At 36.4% G+C, this 20,269-nt stretch overlaps 1 protein-coding gene across 7 annotated transcripts in view; it reads right to left on the bottom strand.

The window, feature by feature from the left end:
* CEP70 (centrosomal protein 70) overlaps positions 1–20,269 on the bottom strand; it is a 100,112-nt gene that overhangs the window by 41,906 nt on the left and 37,937 nt on the right. For all 7 annotated transcript variants that reach the window (XM_080798012.1, XM_080798014.1, XM_080798018.1 and 4 more), the window contains 5 exons: positions 13,269–13,438; positions 8,913–8,969; positions 3,715–3,802; positions 3,533–3,621; positions 2,344–2,418 (listed from right to left, as the gene is read on the bottom strand). In XM_080798012.1, the coding sequence (XP_080654138.1) occupies positions 2,344–2,418; positions 3,533–3,621; positions 3,715–3,802; positions 8,913–8,969; positions 13,269–13,438 (479 nt within the window). The remainder of the gene's footprint in view (positions 1–2,343; positions 2,419–3,532; positions 3,622–3,714; positions 3,803–8,912; positions 8,970–13,268; positions 13,439–20,269) is intronic.

The following is a 20,269-nucleotide window of genomic DNA, read 5'->3' as shown; positions in this document are numbered from 1 at the left end:
CAGCCTTCTTCCCACCCAGGAAAGGACACTAGATAGCACATCAACACTATGCTTAGTGGCCATCATGAAAAAATCACCAAAAAAAGTGCAAAAATGCAAAGAAACAAGCAAAAAAGTGGCACTATGACAACAATAAGGATGCTTGTTCAGAGTTAAAAGAACTGAAACAAGAGGACAGAGCATCACCTTGTTCAACAGCAGGAAATGTATATGGTGGGCATGTCCTCTCATGATCATGAAAGTGCTACAACAACTTATTTGAGGGTTAAAAATAAATTTTAGCAGGTAGGCAAGTTCACAAATATGAAATCTGTGAATAATGAAGATTGACTACTCTATGTATACATAAGTGCACATACGTATATGTGTGTGTGTGTCTTCACTAATATATTTGCCTTGAGGTGAGTAAAATCCCTTTGAAGAGGATCAGGACATGCCACTCCACAACATGCCATTTGACATATGAAATGTTTTAAGCCAAAGGACTTTGAGACATGGCAGGCACAGGAGAGGCTCTCTGACCTCCTCCTCTCCTGAAGCAGATCTTAAGACCCTCATGTAATAGGGGCCCTCCAATACACCTAAAGGAGCATTTTTATCTCTGCAGACAGAGGAACTCCAAGAAAGCATCTGAGTTCCCCCCAGTATACTTAGCTCATGCCCTTTTGTCCTATCATGTTTTTCTACAACTTCCCACTCTTCAACAAAAGTAGTGTAAGAAGGTTCAGGCTTAACTAGGCTTAACTGTTTCTTTAGGCCTTCATTTCCTTATGAATACCTTCATATAGCCACATATAACATCTATCTACACCTCCTCTTTTTACCTCCCTACATCCTCCTTTTCCCAATAGCTTCTCAACCAATTTTCCTATCTCATTTGGACATAAAGAACTATCTAGTTGGGGCGCCTGGGTGGCTCAGTGGGTTAAAGCCTCTGCCTTCGGCTCAGGTCATGATTCCAGGGTTCTGGGATCGAGCCCCACATTGGGCTCTCTGCTCAGCATGGAGCCTGCTTCCTCCTCTCTCTGCCTGCCTCTCTGCCTACTTGTGATCTCTGTCTGTCAAATAAATAAAATCTTTAAAAAAAAAAAAAAAAGAACTATCTAGTTATTCAGGATTAAAACTTAGAGGAATCTTGACTTTTCCTCCCCTGAGCTGCTATATCCAATCCATCACCAAGTCCTATCAGCTCTACCTCCAATATTCCAAAGACTTCTCACCTCTGCCACTACTGCCCCTTGTGACCATGTCACCTCTTGTCCAAACTCACACAATAGCAACTCTCATACTATTTCACACTTAGTACTTACACTACATCAGAATGGTCTTATTTTTTTCATTGTCCTTCTCCCCTCATGTAATCTCCATGAGGGCAGGGACCATTTCTATTTGGCTTATCACGCAATTTCAGTACCCAAAATGCCAAGCAAATAGTAGGAAGTACTAAAGGTACCCAAAATATTAAGGAATAAGTAGGAAGGGAAAAATATTAAGTGAACTAATGAATGCAACCTTTCCGAACCTTCCATTTCTCTTTTCTTTTTTGGTTCTCTTTCTATACTATTTTAATTTAACTCAGTATGTTAATCCTTGGATGTCCAGAATATTTGCCTTTCACTGTGGCATGTGTTGCCATGGGAAGGAAGAAACATAGTTGTCAATGAAAACGGAAACAACTTATGCTAATACAACTGACATAATACACCTAATGCATATATTAACTAATATAGTTTTCAAAAAAATTTCCTCCCAGTGCTCCCTACACTACCTCTTCTGGTCCTACTCCTTTAAATGAAAGAGTACACCTGGATAATCTTCAGAAAATACTACCACTATTTAGGACCAACTTTTTCAAACTCCTCTGAGACTGTGCCTTTCAAAATCAAGAAAAGTACAAGTAAGTACTTTTATATGAATGTGAATGGCTGTGAATGGCTCACTGCATTCATTCTAGTACTTTTAAAGTGTGATGAGGCTGTGTGTATTATTCAGGTCACAACTAGCACCAAGAAAAATTGGGGGCTTGTCATGTCTAATTTCAATGATTCAGTTGCAATTCCACTATGGTTTCCAAAGACAATTTTCTAGTTAAAATCTTTGCCCTTACTACATCAGATAAATGCCTTTTTTTGTTCTTAAGATAAATATATAGCCAAATCCAACACAGTAGAAATTGTTTTTAAAGTCTAGAACCAGAAACACCTTTTATGTCATTTTCCCCCATCAGTCTAGTAATTTCAAACAAAGGCCACTATGAGGAAAGCATGAAGTAAACTTACAGGTAATAAAAATAATAAAATACTAAACCATAATGAATCTATAACTTTGGTAAAATATAATTACTTGATGTTTTTCTTAAGGGCTTTCTCCAGTTTCTTCACCTGTTGTTTATAAAGTCTTAATTCATGCTGTGTGGGCCTGTAGAAAATAAATCACATTGAGCGCATTCAGTTTATTGAATAAAACTATAAATATATTTAATAAATAAGGTATACCATGTTACTTGTCACAAATATGCTCATTAAAAATCTTAAAATATTCCATGACTGCCAGTGAGGTGTCTACTGGCCACTGAATTTCTCCTTCCATGTATTTCCTGTTCAAAACTTTTACCCATTTTGTTTGTTGTTAATCTGTTGCTTGTTTTTATAGTGAAATATTTCAAATGTACAGACAAGAAGAGAGAATAGTAAAATAAATAATGGTGTACCCACTACTCAGCTTCACCAAAGTTAAATATTGACAGATTTGTTTCAAATTTTAACTGAAACATTATACATACAGTTAAAACTCCATGTGTGTCCCCGTTTAGGTAACCACTATCCCAAATTCACTGCTCATTATCCCCATGCATGGTTTAAAATTTTTGCTATGTATTTATATAGACATAAACTTACACATTATGTAGTAGATTTTTAAAAAATTTATATAAATGGCTTCTACTTCAGGTATCAGTTTCCTCTCCATTTAAATATAATCCTTATGAGAACAAGTTATTTATTTTGGTCATTATAACCGAGCTTAGGACAGTGTCTAACTTGTAAGAGGTATTCAACAAACATTTGTCAAATGAAGAAAATCTTAACAACGTTCATCCCTTGTTATTCCCTGCCAACATGCAGAACATCATCCTTTTGTGGTGGCATGCTATATATAAATATACCTTTTTGTATGACATTTAAACTTTTTAGTTTTCTTTTCCTCTCATGACACAGAGGTAAGATATTAAGACATTCTAAAGAAATTGGGGAATAGGAAACCTGCTGATATAAATCTGAATCTATTCTGCATTCCTACCCAGTTTTATCTTTTCCATGTGGGCTCCTATGTTCTCACTTCTCTTGCCTACCTACATGTGTTCTTGTTCATTCCATCATATGAGATACAACTAACTAAAATGAGTGTAAAAAAGTATGACATTTCTAAGATTAGTTTCATGGTAAAGGAGCTCGAAAGATTCATTTAACACCCCAAATTCCAGTATGTGTTTACTTTCCAAAAGTTAAATAAAAATTACTAAAGTTTCTCTGACCTGGTTTCTAAATCTTTTTGGAGATTCAGCTTTTCACTTAAAAGTGCATCAATCTTGGATTTCGATTCCTTGAGTTGATTCTGTAATGACTTCAACACATTTCATAGAAAAATAGTTAACTTTCCTAGATTATTATTTTACTTTATATAAAAAAGTAATTATTAGTCAAGTAGTCCCCATACCATTAGAAGGCCTTTATAAGTTGGTGAGGCATCCAAACTTCTGTAGTCTTTTTCTTCTTCTGACAGACTTTCATTTTCTTTATATTGCCTGTGAAAAGATACACAATGTGTACTTATGAAAAATCTATCTTCAAAGGAAAAAATACAGCTAACAAAAATCAACCCAATAAGTGTTTGATAACCTAAACATGAATTAAAATTTAAGCCAAATTTCTTACTTGTTCTCAGAGAGAATGGTATTAGAACGTACTACTACCCAGTATTACAGTACATTTCACAGTACAGTACAGTTCACTATCACCTTTAATTAAAACATAAGATCCATGTGGACCAAAACTTTGTTTTGTTTACCATTGCATCTTACTGCCTAGAAGAGTATGGGGTATAAAGGGGGTGAAAAAAACACTTCTTGAATGAATAAAGAAACAAAGCATACTGTTTTTACTTTCTAGTACTTTTAGGTCACCAAAAAACCTATACAAAAAAAAAATAGAGAGTATGAGTGGATGAGGCAACATATTTAATAGTCCTAATTCAAGACTTGACACCGTTAACCCAACGTTATTTGAATAGGTCAATCTCTCTGAATTTGTCTTCTGTCAGAGAAGTATCTATCACATCTACCTCACAGGACTGGTGTTAAAAGTAAATAAAAGATATTAAAGCACTCATGTCTAGGAAGTCAGAAGTGAACTTCAAAAATCATCTGCTTCCATTATCCAAGACCATTTTTTAAATTTCTATCTCAAGAGAAAGATAGAATTAAACAAGGGAGCTTCACCTAACTACTAATTCACTACAGAACCATTTTCCCTTTGTTAATTTTTCAAGTGTCTCTGACATCTCAGAAGAAAATGTGAGCCTAATAGGTTTCATTCCTATGTTACTTTCCTTGGCTCTTCAATCATATCCACCAAGTCAGGGAAATAGTAACAGAAATAACTAGCAATATTTTTCATGTAATCTATATTGATGTAATAACACTGGGTAAAAAAAAAAAAATAAGTAAAGTTACATAGCTGAAAACCCATCATATGAAAAGGTACTTTCCCTCTTTTTCAGAGATTATAGCACATTTTGCAGTTTTCTAAGACTTCCAATTGGTTAACCCATGTATTGACATTTCTAGTGCCTTGATTGCTGCTTCCTTTCCTTTCCGAGTTTGCTCATGTGTAGAGACACAAAGTAATATCAGTTTATAGTATTCAGAAACTCCCTTCCCAAGTCCCTCTGGAAGTTTCCCCAAACCTGTGCCCTAAATTAGAGCCCCCAAATAGTGTGTACCATAGGTGTGCTGTGCAAAAGGGTTATAGCTATGGCAAGATACTCATTCTCCTCAGGCCTCAGGACAACTGGGCAGGGCTTAGGGTCATCAGAGTTCTTGAACCAGGTGCTTCCAATTGCAGCTCTGTATATACCCCAATGTGGTATACAAACAGCAATATTTGTGTTTCATAGTGAGAAAAACTTCAGACAACACTGTGCTTGATAAATCCATGTTAAGCAGGGGCTTTTGCCTCTGGCAAGAGGCCCTGTCCCATCGGTCTTCTTCCCTTGGTCTTGCTCCCCTAGCTCTACAGGTACATACCTCCGTCTCCTGTGTTTCTTGTGAATCCTATGTAGGCAAATCCCTCATTTTCTCTGTTTCAGCTCTTTTATCTCTCAACTCTTTCATCTCCTTTTCTTCAATAATGTAATACTTAACAATTATTTCTTTTTACACTACTCCTGCTCCTTCAGGTGATAATAATACCCTATTTATAGATCTCAAAATCCACCTTGAAGTTGCTACAATCTATCAAGTTCATACTCTTAGAAAGGAGACTATTGGAGTCTATAAAGTCAACGAACCTGAAAAATCCTCCCCTTTGGAGAATTTTCATCGCAGCAAAGTATAAATGACTTCTTATTTTTTCATCTGTAGGATTATTTATACTGCAGCTCCAATTTTCTTCCTATCTCCTTCTCCCTTAATGAGAGACATTCAAGCCAAATATCTGGCCTGAGCAAGGTTTTTATAAGCCAAACTATCTCACTTCAGCTCAATGATGACAGGATTGCTAAGTGAAAAGGGAATTCCTTTCCACCAAGCTTCTCATTACTCAACCCTGGATTTTTACTACAAATTCTTGATAACTAAATTCAACACTCCCCAAAATGGACTCAATCCTTCTATCATTACTAGCCAGAGAACCCCAGTTTGCACCTCAGAAGCAACTTCTTATACTATACCCCACATGACAGATTTCAAATGATGGCTATGCTAAATCTTCTCTTACTAAAAATCCCAAACCCTCATCATGTATCAAGTCAGCAATCAGCAAGCTGCTGCCTGTGGGCTACATGCAGGCTGTGGATTTTTGTAATTAGAGTTTTACAGAATACAGCCCTGCCAATTCATTTACATATCACCTGTGGCTGGCTTTGTGCTACAAGAGGAGGGCTGAAGAGTTGTGAGACTATACAGCCTAAAATGTCTATAATATTCACTGTCTGGCCCATTACAGAATAGTTTGCAAACACCTAAATCTAAATTAGAATCTACTACAGACATGGCCCAAAGGTTGCAACTGATATTCAGTTTGGACCATATAATATTTTTGCTTTTTCTTTTTTAAATTTTATGACTACAGTTGACAATACAGTGTTATATTAGTTTCAGGTGTATAACACAGTGATTCAGCTTCTCTGTAAATTTATGCTCACAAGTGTAGCTACCTTCTATCATCATACACTATTACAATGTCATTGACTATATTCCCTACGCCTTCCCTATTATTCACATGACTTACTCATTCCATAACTGGAAGTCTCATCTCCCTCTCTCCTCACCCATTATGGCCATCTCCCATTCCCCTTCTCCCTGACAACCAACAGTTTGTTCCCTGTGGACCATACAATATTTTTAACATCAGTAAGTTAATTGTGAATATTAAAAATCTTATTTATAAATCTCAAAAAACAAGCAAATCTAGCCACACTGAACTCACATTCTTACAAGGTATCAACTGGCTAGAATGTGTAATAATGGACCACTTCAGACAGATGGTATACAGCTGTCCAATTTGCCACAGTCCTCACCTAGCCTGCTTCACTCACTTTCATTATTTTCTTGATTGTGTAAGCTTAAGTTTGCAACCTCTCAAGCGATTAAATTCTTCATTTTCCTTCTCTTTACTCTTACATACTATGACTATCCGTTTTAGTGTCAAGTTGGCTAGGCTATGGTGCCTTGCTGTTCAAACACCAGTCTAATTATTGCTATAAGGTATTTTTTAGACATGATTAACATTTAAATCAACAGACTTTAAGTAAAGGAGAACCTTTCCTAATGTGAGTAGGCCTCATGCAATTAAAGGCCTTAAGAACAAACACTAAGACCCACAAAAAGGAACTCTTCCCTGGTTCTCTAGCCTGCAGGCCTACCTCACAATCACGTAAACCAATTCCTTTATATTAAATTTTTTCTATCTATAGAAATGTATATCCTATTGGTTCTGTTTCTCTTAAGAATGCTGACTAATCTACATATCTATAACCTCATCACCCAGTTTTTCTGTATTAAAGGAAAAAGTGCCTTCTTCTTTCCAAGGCAAATGATTGCCTTCTCATTCATTTACAGCCTACTTGGTCAAACTGCTCTCTATAGATTACATCTATCTATAACATACCAACAAATCCCCTGAACTCCAGCCAAACTGGTTTAATTGCAGTGCCATAAAAAAATTCTATACTTTTATATCTACGTACTTTTGCTCATAGCATTCAAAGACTAAAATGACTACCTTTTTTGTCTTCCTACTTTCCCAAATTTTACTTACCTTTCAAGCTCAAGCAAACCCTCATCTGCTTTGTAAAGGCTTCTCTGTTCACTCCATCCAAAACTGTTTGTTCTTGTTCTAAACTCCTACCTATACTGTCTGCACAATTTTTAATAATTACACTATAATGACATTATGTGTATTAGTGTTTTCAATTTATTATTTTTCTTAATTATTAATGTGTTTACATTTTATCTCCCTTACTAGATTGTAAAATCTTAGAAGGGAAGAACCATATCCAAAACTTTGTCTTATCTCTATAGAATCTAATACCATGCCTATCATCTAAAAGACACAGTTTCATTTGGAAATCAGGAGGTCTCTGAAGTTACTTGATAGATTGCTACTTTCTGAACAGAATGAAACAAGGAACTGCTCTATCAATAGTTGTTCTCTTCTTGTCTTCCCTTCTCCCTTTTTCACTTCTTTCTCCCCAATATTCTGATTTTTTGTTGGTTGGTTGTTTTTTTTTTTGTTTTGTTTTGTTTTGTTTTGTTTTTAGAGTCCCCAAGGTGCTACAAGGGATCAGCAACTGGCACAGCTCTGCCACTGGTCCTGCTGTGTTTCTGGAAAGTCACTACTCTAGGGGAGAGAATACAAGAATGTACACCTGACGAAAGTGGGGAATTTATCTGCATAGTTTATTATGGTATCCTAAGTACCTAAAACAACATAGCATGAGGTAGGTGCCCAAAAATATCTGTTGGGAACCTGGGTGGCTCAGTGGGTTAAAGCCTCTGCTTTCGGCTCAGGTCATGATCCCAGGGTCCTGGGATCGAGTCCCGCATCGGGCTCTCTACTCAGCAGGGAGCCTGCTTCCTCCTCTCTCTCTGCCTGACTGCCTACTTGTGATCTCTGTCAAATAAATAAATAAAGTCTTTAAAAAAAAATTTTGTTAAAAGAATTATCCCATCTATAAACAATGAAACAAAAGAGCTGTTTTAATGACCTGAAAGTAGTTTAGATTATTTGGCCTTAGATATCCCTCAGTTATTTTAGGTCAAAGACTATTATCTTTAATTATGTTGCACTTCCGTAGGCAGCTAGTATAATCCTATGCACTCCGTGGATATACTTAGTAACTGCCCAGTAGCTAAATGACAACAGTAGAACAAATTATAATGCTGTGACAAATATTTTAAAATAAATGCAACAATACATTTCGTTATTAAATATAAATATTTTAAAATAAATGCAACAATACATTTTAACATAAAAAGTAAAACACTCTTCAAAATCGTTATAAAAAAAAATTCATAGTTATGTATTAGGTAGATTTCCAAAGCATAGTTAAAGTTTCAGAGGACTATAAAAACTTTTGGTGTGATTCATGACTGGGTAATTAACTTAAAAAATTTTAAACAGGATTAGTCTTACCTTTGTTTATGCAATTTCCTAATTTTACATTCATAGTAATCAATTAGGCAAAGCAACCTAGAAAACAGAAGAGAAACCAAATTTTTAAAATGTGATATTGGATCATTTACTATACTGTTCTCTTTATATAATTTCAAATTACAGCAATAAAGGATAAATGTTATTTAGTAAGTTAATAAAAAAATTTAAGTGATTTTTGTCAGAAGTATTATACTAAGCCATATATTTTTAAATTTTGAAGTATAGATTTTAAAATAATCACTAACATTTTATCAATATATTAAATGAATATCTCCTTTGTCCCAGCAGTTCTATCTCTAGCAACTGCTCCCACAGAAATATTTTCTCAAACTTGTAACTCAAAATGAACAAAGTTGTTCACCGCACCATTATTTACAAGAGTGAAAACCCAGAAACATTCTAAATGTTATTCAATAAGAGTAAAGTAAAATAAATAATGACACATCCACTCTCTGGAAAACAATGAAGCATAGAAGTAATAAAGTACGTAAATTTGTACATCCTAATAAAAATTATAAGGAAGAAAAGTAATGTTGCAGAGCCAAATGTAGAGTATTACTCCATTTTTTAAAAATATTTTATGTATCGGGGCGCCTGGGTGGCTCAGTGGGTTAAAGCCTCTGCCTTCGGCTCAGGTCATGATCCCAGGGTCCTGGGATCGAGCCCCGCATCGGGCTCTCTGCTCAGCAGGGAGCCTGCTTCCCCTCCTTCTCTCTCTGCCTGCCTCTCTGCCTGCTTGTGATCTCTGTCTGTCAAATAAATAAACAAAAATCTTTAAAAAAAAAAAAAAAGATTTTATGTATTTATTTGACAGAGTGAGTGAGCATAAGCAGGGGGACCTGCAGAGATAGAGAGAGAGAAGCAGGCTCCCTGGGGCTCAATGTGGGGCTCGAGCTTAAGACCCTGGGATCCCGACCCAAGCCAAAGGCAGTTGCTTAACCAACTGAGCTACCCAGGTGCCTCTCCATTTTTGTTTTGAAAAGAAATAAATGTATGTGAAGTTGTATTTGTATTGAATAAAAACTCCGTGAGTTCCTAACTAGGGAATAGTAACATTAACCTAAGGGAAAATCTTAGTTGTCACATTGACTGGTTAGGGAGGGCGCAGGATGCTAAAAATTTGTCAACAAACTGACAGATATACTACACAATGAACCATCCCACCCAAAATGCCAATGGCACTCCTGTTGTTAAACACTAGGAAAGATACAAACCAAACTATTAAAAGTGATTATCTCTGGAATATGGAAATTAGGAGGGGTAAGCAGATATATTTTACTTTACACACCTTTGTACTGTTTGAACTTTTATAAACAGGTACTGCTTTTGTAATTTTAAAAAATCCTCAAAGGAAAAAATAACACTATGTTTTCACATGTTATTCTTCTTAAAGTATGAATTTATACTATTTCCCCATCTTGGGAAACTTAATTCTTTTTTTCAGAGCTAATTCAACCAATTGTGCTTTAAATATGTCAACTTTCTGGATTATTCTTTCTTCATCTCAACACATAAAGCTCTCATATTATCCTGTAAAAATGCTTTAATTTCCTTTATATTAAATTAAAATCCTTTAATTTCCTTTATATCCTTCACAAACCCTCCCCCCTTACTCCCCCCTGCCTTACACTACCATTTCATCTCTATCTTTTCCTTCACAGCAAACTTCATTCATTCTGTTACTGGATACCTTCAATAAACTTTTAGAGAGGACTTAATTGTGTGTCACACTGGGAATTCTGAGCAAGACAGTGAGAAGGCAAACACTGATGAGGAAGCATGTAACACTTCTTATCACCTCCTTCCTGAAATACTTTTGTTCCTTAGTTATCCTGACATCCAAACGTTAACTTCTCTTCTGCCTACTTTCTTCCTTTATCTGAAATTTGGAAGTTCTCTGGAGTTTGGCCCTTCTAACTGCTGGCCTGATATCTCTGCATGGCTGACAAAGGTGCCTAAGCACATGTCCGTAAATGAATTCATCTTCCAACCCTATTCCCCAAACCTAGCTTGAAATCTGGCTATCTTTGACTTCTGTCCTTCTTTCAGGATCTACAGCCAGTTAGTCCCAACAATTCCTGTCTATCTTTCCAATAGCTCTCCTTTCTTTTGGCCCTACCTAATGCAGGCCTTTGCAATCTCCAATCTTGGCTATTACAAGTGATTATTAATTTGTCTTTCTGTCTCTGGGTTTTTTATTTCAATCAGAAATCGCCTGGGTGGCTCAGTGGGTTAGGCCTCTGCCTTTAGCTCAGGTTATGATCTCGGGGTCCTGGGATTGAGTCCCGAGTTGGGCTCTCTGCTCAGCGGGGATCCTGCTTCCCACCCCCACCCCCGCCTGCCTCTCTGCCTACTTGTGACCTTTCTCTGTGTGTCAAATAAATAAATAAAATCTTTAAAAAAAAAAAAAAAGAAAGAAAGAAATTCGGGGGGGGGGCGGTTGCTGGTAGATAATAAGCAGAACCCAAACTCTTCAGCCTGTAGGTTAAGCCCTTCAAAGTTCCAGCACACCTTTCTTTCCATATCATCTCCTAAAACACTTACCATCATCATCATGTGCACCCTATGTTCCAAAAGTCTTTCACTACTTGGACTATTCTCAAATATATTCAGTTTTCCTGCCACTATACTTCTCTAACTAAAATACCTTTCCCTCACCTCTGCCTACTAAAATTCTATAGTTCCTAATAATCTAGTTTATAAGTTATCTCCTTCATGAAGACTTTTTGGTCATCCCCATATCCCTCAAAGGAAATGAATCTCCCCTTCTGTCATGCCCAGCAACCTAGAAAGCAGAAGATAACCTAGCACATATCACTATCTGCCTTGTATTTTACTTGCCTCAGTATGTGTCTATCTACTCAGTTAGACTATCAGATCCATATATGGCAGGAAACATGGTTTTACTCATCTGTGTATGTTTATATTGTTTTTCCCAGTGCCTTTGTAACTTTTAACAATAGCTGCAGTGGTTACAACTCATGTATTTCTAATAACGTTAATTCACAATTTTTAAGTTCTGTGTCTCAAACTGAAAATCAGCTTTACTAAAAATCAAATAGAGAGGGGCGCCTGGCTGGCTCAGTGGGTTAAGGCCTCTGCCTTCGGCTCAGGTCATGATTCTAGGATCCTGGGATCGAGCCCTGCATTGGGCTCTCTGCTCGGTGGGGAGCCTGCTTCCCCCCTTCTCTCTCTGCCTGCCTCTCTGCCTACTTGTGATCTCCGTCTGTCAAGTGAATAAATAAACTCTTAAAAAAAAAAAAATCAAATAGAGAATCTCTAGGTCATCAGACGAATTCACACCTAAATTAGCTTGACTTCATATGGTACATGATAAGTTCTCTCAATGCTTCTCTTTTACGCACTGTCTGACTCACTCAGATTGGCTGGTTTTATACTTGTTTTCATTCCCCTTCCTCCATCTCTCTTACTCTCCTATTTATCCCACTGTAATTGTCTCTCCTTTTTCTTCTTTTTGTTCTTCTTTACTCTTATATTTTCCCCTCTGCTTCTCTCTTTTTGAAATTTATTCACACCTATCTCTATTTTTATGGTATTTTAATTGTAATTTTTAGATTTTTGTCCTTGTTCTTCCTTCAAAAAGATGAAAATTACGTGTGTAATCTTTCTTAAATAATTATCAAAATCTATAATCTTGTTTTTAGTTTCTATGAGACCTCATTTATTTTTATAATAAAACAGAAATACCTAGTTAGTAAAGATCCCCAGTCCTACTATGTAAATACTTGCTTAGAATGTAATTAGCTTATACTATTAAGTGAAAAAAACATGGTGCTACTTTTTATACAAAAAGGGAAAATATGAATATAATATCCATACTGCTTGTATTTGATAAAAATAAAACTAAACATTTAAAATTACCTGTAATGGAAGGTAAGGAATAGAGCCAAGGGGACAGAAATGAAAACACAACTTTTCTGAATATAAATAATTAGTTTCGACTTTGGAATTGTATCAATGTCTTACATACTCAAAAGTAAATGGAAAATAAAAAAGCAATCCCTAAATATTGAAAACAAATTGAAACCAGCTTAACTGAACATTAATTTGGTGACACAAACATACAAAGGAATATTTCAAGATATTTTAGAACACTGTATCTGCATTCTAGAAAATACTATTAATGTCAAAGATAATTGTAAAGAGATTTAAATTTCATAAAGTAGACTTATTGTTAGCAGTAATTCTGGTCAACTATTATTATATGTTAAATAAGACTCATCCAGTTTATAAGAGATATAACCATTCCCAAGAAAAAATCTGTTTTAAAAACTGATAATGAATCTACATATCAATTTATGTAGGAAACATTACTGTCGATCCAAGATGGTATGAGGAACTCTTTTGCAGAGATAAGCAAACACTCTGTTTTGAGTGACAATGCGCTCTTCCTCCTCCTTTGTTAATCTATAGATATCCTTTTGCAAAGAAGCAATAGTCTCTTGTTGTTCCATTCGTTTTTTCTTATAATGTTGACATTTTGCCTGTAAGAAATTTTTCAAAAAAATATAATTATGATATGTACATCTAGGACATGGTGTCCTAACAATATTGTACAAAAAGCTGTCTTCACAGTTTCTATTGGGATGCTTCAGTCAAGAACTTCAAGAACTGTTTTTAAATGGGTGCAAGCTCCAGGAACATTAATAAGCCATAAACACAAAAAATACAATGTAAAATAGGAAAAATTAGTTTATAATTAATCACATGCATTCAAGCTTTTATAATAAGCAAAGGAACTCCATAAAACTGACATAATTTCGTGTATAGGTTTAGATGAAAATAATAATCAGGAAGGGATTTTAAGAATGTTAAAAAGAAACAAGATTTAGAAACAAACTGAGGGTTTCAGAGGGGAGAAGGGTTGGGGAATGGGGAAACCGGATGATGGGCATTAAGAAGGGCACATGTGGTGATGAGCACTGGGTGTTATATGCAACTATCACTTAATTTTTTTTTTTTAAGATTTTATTCATTTATTTGACAGACAGAGGTCACAAGTAGGCAGAGAGGCAGGCACAGAGAGAGAGGGGGGAGGAAGCAGGCTCTCTGCTGAGCAGAGAGCCCGATGCGGGGCTCGATCCCAGGACCCTGAGATCATGACCCGAGCCGAAGGCAGAGGCTTAACCCACTGAGCCACCCAGGCGCCCCTAAAATTCAGATTCTTAAGTGATCAATGATAATTCAGGATTTCAGATGGCTTGATCAACTTAGGCAATCATGCAATATGGAAGACAGTAAACTCAGAGTAACTCCCTAATGAGGATTTATTATTAAGAAATAATATATACCCCAAGATTTATAAGGAATAAATAAATTATATATTATAAATATATATTTATATACAAATTTACATAAATATTTACATAAATTTATATTCCTTATATAAATATAAGGAATATAAATCTTGGACACTCTCTGGTCTTCAATGAAATATCACTGGCCTGGTTTTTCCTTTATTCCCTAGCTTCAATCCTTCAATGTCCCTTGAAAGCTCATTATCAAGAGCACCATCATTGTTGTTATTAATACACTTTTTATTAAGTTCAGTGAGAAACCCCATCTCCATCTAATCTCCATATAACTAAGACATACTATTTTTAGAAGAGAATGCCTTGTCTAAGCACATGTTCACCTGCCCATAGTGTCAAGTTACTGAGACTTAGATAACCTCAAGGGGAAAAGGGGACTCGGCTTCTCATATCATAACAACTCCCAGTAACCAGTGATCATCTGCCTCAGCCCCAACTTGGAAGCCAGGTATTTGCTGTACAGCCAAGTGATGTGGGTCCCTGTTCTACCTGTAACTATACATTAGCCATAAAACCAGAATAATTTAGTTTTGCAAGGTTGCAGGTATAAGAGCAATATACAAGAATCAGCCGTATCTCTCCTAAGTTATTCTATGAAGCCAACATTACCCTGATACCAAGCCAGACAACCCAATACAAAAGAACCACAAAACAATATCCCTTATAAACTCTAATGCAGATAATCCCTAACAAAATACTAGCAAACCAAATCCAGCAGCATATTAAAAGGACTGTACACCAGGACCAAGTGAGATTTATTCTTGGAATGCAAGAATGACTCAACATATGAAAAACAGGGGTGCCTGGGTGGCTCAGATGGTTAAGCATTTGCCTCTGGCTCAAGTCATGATTTCTAGGTCCTGGGATCAAGCCTCATGTCAGGCTCCCAGCTCAGCCGGGAGTCTGCTTCTCCTTCTCCCCCTGCTCTTTCAAATGAATAAATAAAATCTTTTTTAAAAAACTACGAAAAATCAATGTAGTACACATTAACAGAATGAAGAAAAAGCACATGATCATCTCAATTGATACAGAAAAAGCATTTGACAAAATCCAATACCTTTCATGAAAAAAACGCTCAACAAACTAGGAATAAAAGCAAACAATCTAAACATAATAAAAGCCATTTACAAAAAACCCACAGTGAACCTCATACTCAGTAGAGAAAGAATGAAAGCTTTTCCTCTAAGATCAGAAACAAGGTAAAGATGCCTGCACTTGCTATTCCACATAATACTGGAAGTCCTAATCAGACTAATCAGCCAAGAAAAAGAAATAAAAGGCATCCATTTTGAAAAGAAGTAAAATTATGTTTGCAGATGATATGGTCTTATATGCAGAAAACCTAAAATGTCCACAAACAAAAAACAAAGCAAAACAAAAAACAAAAACAAAAAACATCAACAAAAAAACTGTGAGAACTAATGAGTGAATTCAGCAAAGTAGTAGGATACGAAGCCAACACAGAAAAATGAATTGCATTTCTATACACTAACAATGAACAATCCAAAAGGGAAATTAAGAAAACAATTCCAGGGACACCTGGGTGGCTCAAGCAGTTAAACGTCCAACTCCTGATTTCAGCTCAGGTCATGACCTCAGGATTAAGGGATCAAACCCCATGTTGGGCTCCATGCTCAACAAGAGTCTGCTTGAGATTCTCTCTCTCCCTCTGCCCCTACCCCCTTCACTCTCTCTCTCTCTCAAAATAAGTAAATAAATCTTTTTTTTTTATTGCGCTTAGAAAGCATCAAAAAGAATAAAATAGAAATAAACCAAGGAGTCAAGAGACTTATACACCGAAAATTACAAAAGGCTGCTGAAGGAAAGTAAATAAGGCACAAATGAATGGAAAGACTCTGTGTTCACAGGCAGGAAGACTTAATATTGTTAAGAGGTCAATATTACCCAAAGTGATCTACAGATTCAATGAGAGTCCTACCAAAATCCCAATAACTTTTTTTTGTGGACATAGAAAAATCTGTCGTAAAAACAATCTTGAATAGGAACAAAGTTAAAGCTCTCATACTTCCTGATTTCAAAGCTTACTACAAAACTACAGTAATCAAAACAGTGTAATACTGAAATAGACAGATGTATATACTAATGGAGTAGAACAGAGAGCTCGAAAATAATCCTGTGGATATATGATCACACTATTTTCATCAAGGCTACCAAGACCATTCAATAGGAAAAGAACAGGCTTTGTTCAACAAATAATGTTGGGAAAACCGGGTATCTACATGCAAAAGAATTAAGTTGGACCCTTACCTAACACCGTATTACAAAAAATTAATTTAAAATGGATCAAAGATCTGGGGCACCTGGGCGGCTCACTGGGTTAAATAAAGCCTCTGCCTTCAACTCAGGTCATGATCCCAGGGTCCTGGGATGGAGCCCCACATCGGGCTCTCTGCTCCATGGGGAGCCTGCTTCCTCCTCTTTCTCTCTGCCTGCCTCTCTGCCTACTTGTGATCTCTGTCTGTCAAATAAATAAATAAATTCTTAAAAAAAAAAAATAAAATGGATCAAAGATCTAAATATATGAAATAAAACTTGAAAACTCTTAGAAGAAAGCATAAGACAAAAGTTTCATGACACTGGATTTAGCAATCATTTCTTGGATAGGACACAAAAAGCATAAGCAAGAGGAAAAAAATAGACAAATTGGACTTGATCCAAATTTAAAACACTTGTGCATCAAAGGACACTATCAACAGAGTAAAAGGACAACCCACAGTAAGAGAGAAACTATTTTCAAATAATACATATGATAAGGAGTCAGTATCCAGAATAAAGAACTCTAAAACAAAATCCAATTAAAAAACAAGGAAAGGACTTGCATAGACATTTCTCTAAAGAACATACACAAATGACCAACAAGCATCTGAAAGAATGCTCAACATCACTGAGTATTAGAAAGATGCAAATCAAACCAGAATGAGGGGTGCCTGGGTGGCTCAGTGGGTTAAAGCCTCTGCCTCTAGCTCAGGTCATGATTCCAGGGTCCTGGGATCGAGCCCTGCATTGGGCTCTCTGCTCAGCAGGGAACCTGCTTCCTCCTCTCTCTCTGCCTGCCTCTCTGCCTACTTGTGATCTCTGTCTGTCAAATAAATAAATAAATAAAATCTTAAAAAAAAAAAAAAAACCACTAGAATGAGATAACTCTTCACACCCATTAGGACTATTAGTATTGAAAACACAACAAAATAAAAAATAACAAGTGTCAGTAGGGATGTGGAGAAATTGAAACTTTAGTACATTGCTCGTGGAAATGTCAAATGGTGCAGCAACTCCAGAAAATATACTGCAGTTCCTCAAAAATATTAAACATAAAATTACCATATGACCAACAAATCCCACTTCTGGATATATACCCAAAAGAACTGAAGCCAGGGACTTGAATAGCCATTTGTATACCCATGTTCATAGCAGTTTTATTCACAATAGCCAAAGGTGAAAACAATCTAAGTGTCTATTGATGGATGAATGGATAAGTGAAATATGGTATATGTACACAAAATAATGTTATTTGGCTTTAAAAAGAAAGGAAATTCCAACACACGCTACAACATGGATAAATATTGAAGACATTTTGCTAAAATGAAGTCAGTCAGTCACAGAAGGACAAATATTGTATGATTCCACTTATATGAGACAAGGTATCTACAATAGTCAAATAACAAGACAGGAAGTAGAATGGTAGTTGCCAAGAGTTGCAGAGAGCAAAGAATGAAGAGTTACTGTTTAAAAAGGGTGGAGTTTCAGTTTGGGAAGATGAAAAAAGTTCTGTAGATGGATGGTAAGGACAGATGCACAACATGAATGCACTTAATGCCACTGAAGTGTATACTTTTAAATGGTAAAGTTTATGTTAAGTATAATTTACAATAGAAAAAGGTGGAAATTCAATTTCTCTGTATATACTAGCAATGAACAGTAAGAAATTAAACAAAATTGAAGTATCTGGCTTCAGTTGGAAGAGTGTCTGACTCTTGATCTAGGGGTCGTGAGTTTGAGCCCCACACTGAGTGTAGCAATTACTTAAAAATAAAATCTTTGGGGGCGCCTGAGTGGCTCAGTGGGTTAAAGCCTCTGCCTTCGGCTCAGATCATGATCCCAGGGTCCTGAATCGAGCCCCGCATCAGGCTCTCTGCTCAACAGGGAGCCTGCTTCCCTTCCTCTCTCTCTGCCTGCCTCTCTGCCTACTTGTGATCTCTGTCTGTCAAATAAAGAAATAAAATCTTCAAAATAAAATCTTTGGGGTTCCTGGGTGGCTCAGTGGATTAAGCCACTGCCTTCGGCTCAGGTCATGATCTCAGGGTCCTGGGATTGAGCCCCGCATCAGGCTCTCTGCTCAGCAGGGAGCCTGCTTCCCTTCCTCTCTCTCTGCCTGCCTCTCTGCCTACTTGTGATCTCTCTCTCTGTCAAATAAATAAATAAAATCTTACAAAAAAAAAAAAATCTTTAGGGTGCCTGGGTGGCTCAGTCAGTTAAGTGTCTACCTTCAGCTCAGGTCACGATCCCAGGATCCAGGGACTGAATCCTGCATCAGGCTCCCGATCACTGGGGAGTCTGCTTCTCCCTCTACTCTATCCCTCCCCACTGCTCATGATCTCTGTCTCAAATAAAATCTTTAAAAAATTAACTAACTAAAATAAAGTAAAAATCTTTAGAGGCACCTAGGTGGTTCTGTCAGTTAAGCATTTGCCTTCAGCTCAAGTCATGATCCCAGGGTCCTGGGATCAAGCCCTATTTGGGGTCCCTGCAGGGGAGTCTGCCTCTCCCTCTCCCTCTGCAACTCCCCTTGCTTGTGCTCTCTCACTCTCCCTCTCTCTCAAATAAATATTTGGAAAAAAATCTTAAAAAATTAAATAGAAAGTACAATCATTTGAATACTATTAAAATACTGAATACTTAGAGATAAATCTATTAAAGCATGTGAGAGACCAGTGTACTCCAAGTTACAAAACACTACTAAGAGGGGCACCTGGGTGGCTCGGTCTGTTAAGCATCTGACTCTTGATCTCAGCCCAGGTCTTGATCTCAGGGTCCTAAGGTTAAACCCTGTGTAGGGCTTAAAACAACAACAACAACAATAAAACAAACAAACAAAAAAACACTGCTGAGAGAAATTAAAGGCCTAAAAAAATAGAAATATCATGCTCATGGATCACAACATTCAATATTGTTAAAACGCCATTCTCCCAAATGGATCTATGTACTCAATAAAATCCCAGCAGGCTTTTTTTGTGGAAATCAGCAAGCTAATTAGAAAATTCACACAGAAATGTAAAAGACCTAAAATAGCCAAAACAACATTGACAAAGAAAAATGTAAAAGATTTACAGTGCCTGCTTACAAGGTTAACAGTAATCAAAACAGTGTGGTACTTCCATAAAGACAGATACATTTATCAGTGAAATAGAACCGAGTCTGGAAATAGACCTACACATACAAAAACTGATTTTCACCAAAAGTACAAAGCAATCTGGTGGAAAAAGGATACTCTTTTTAACAAATGGTGGTAGGAAAACTGGATACTGTGAACTTGGGCTAGGCACTACTTTTTTAGATACAAACCAAAACCATGATCTATTAAAAAAACCAAGAGACTGAACTTCATCAAATTTAAGAACTTAAGCTCCTTGAAGAACACTGAAAAAAATGAAGACAAGTCACAGGCAGTTTCTTAAAAAGTTAAATATATATTTATCATACTTTGGTATGGCTACTTATTTGCTTTGGCTACTTGAGGTGTTTTGTGGTTCCATACCAATTTCAGTATTATCTGTCCGAGTTCTGTCAAAATGTTACTGGTATTCTGAAAGAGACTACTATAAATCTGTAGATTGCTTTGGGTAGTATGGACATTTTAACATTTTAATTCTTCCAATCCATAAACATGGAATATCTTTCCATTTGTTTGTGTTGTCTTCTATTTCTTTCATCAGTGTTTTATGGTTTTCAGAATACAGGTCTTTTATCTCTTTGGTTAAGTTTATT

The sequence above is a fragment of the Martes martes genome, assembly GCF_963455335.1.
Source record: "Martes martes genome assembly, chromosome: 1".
NCBI classification, from domain to species: Eukaryota; Metazoa; Chordata; class Mammalia; order Carnivora; family Mustelidae; genus Martes; species Martes martes.
This window is presented reverse-complemented; position numbering and strand designations above follow the sequence as displayed.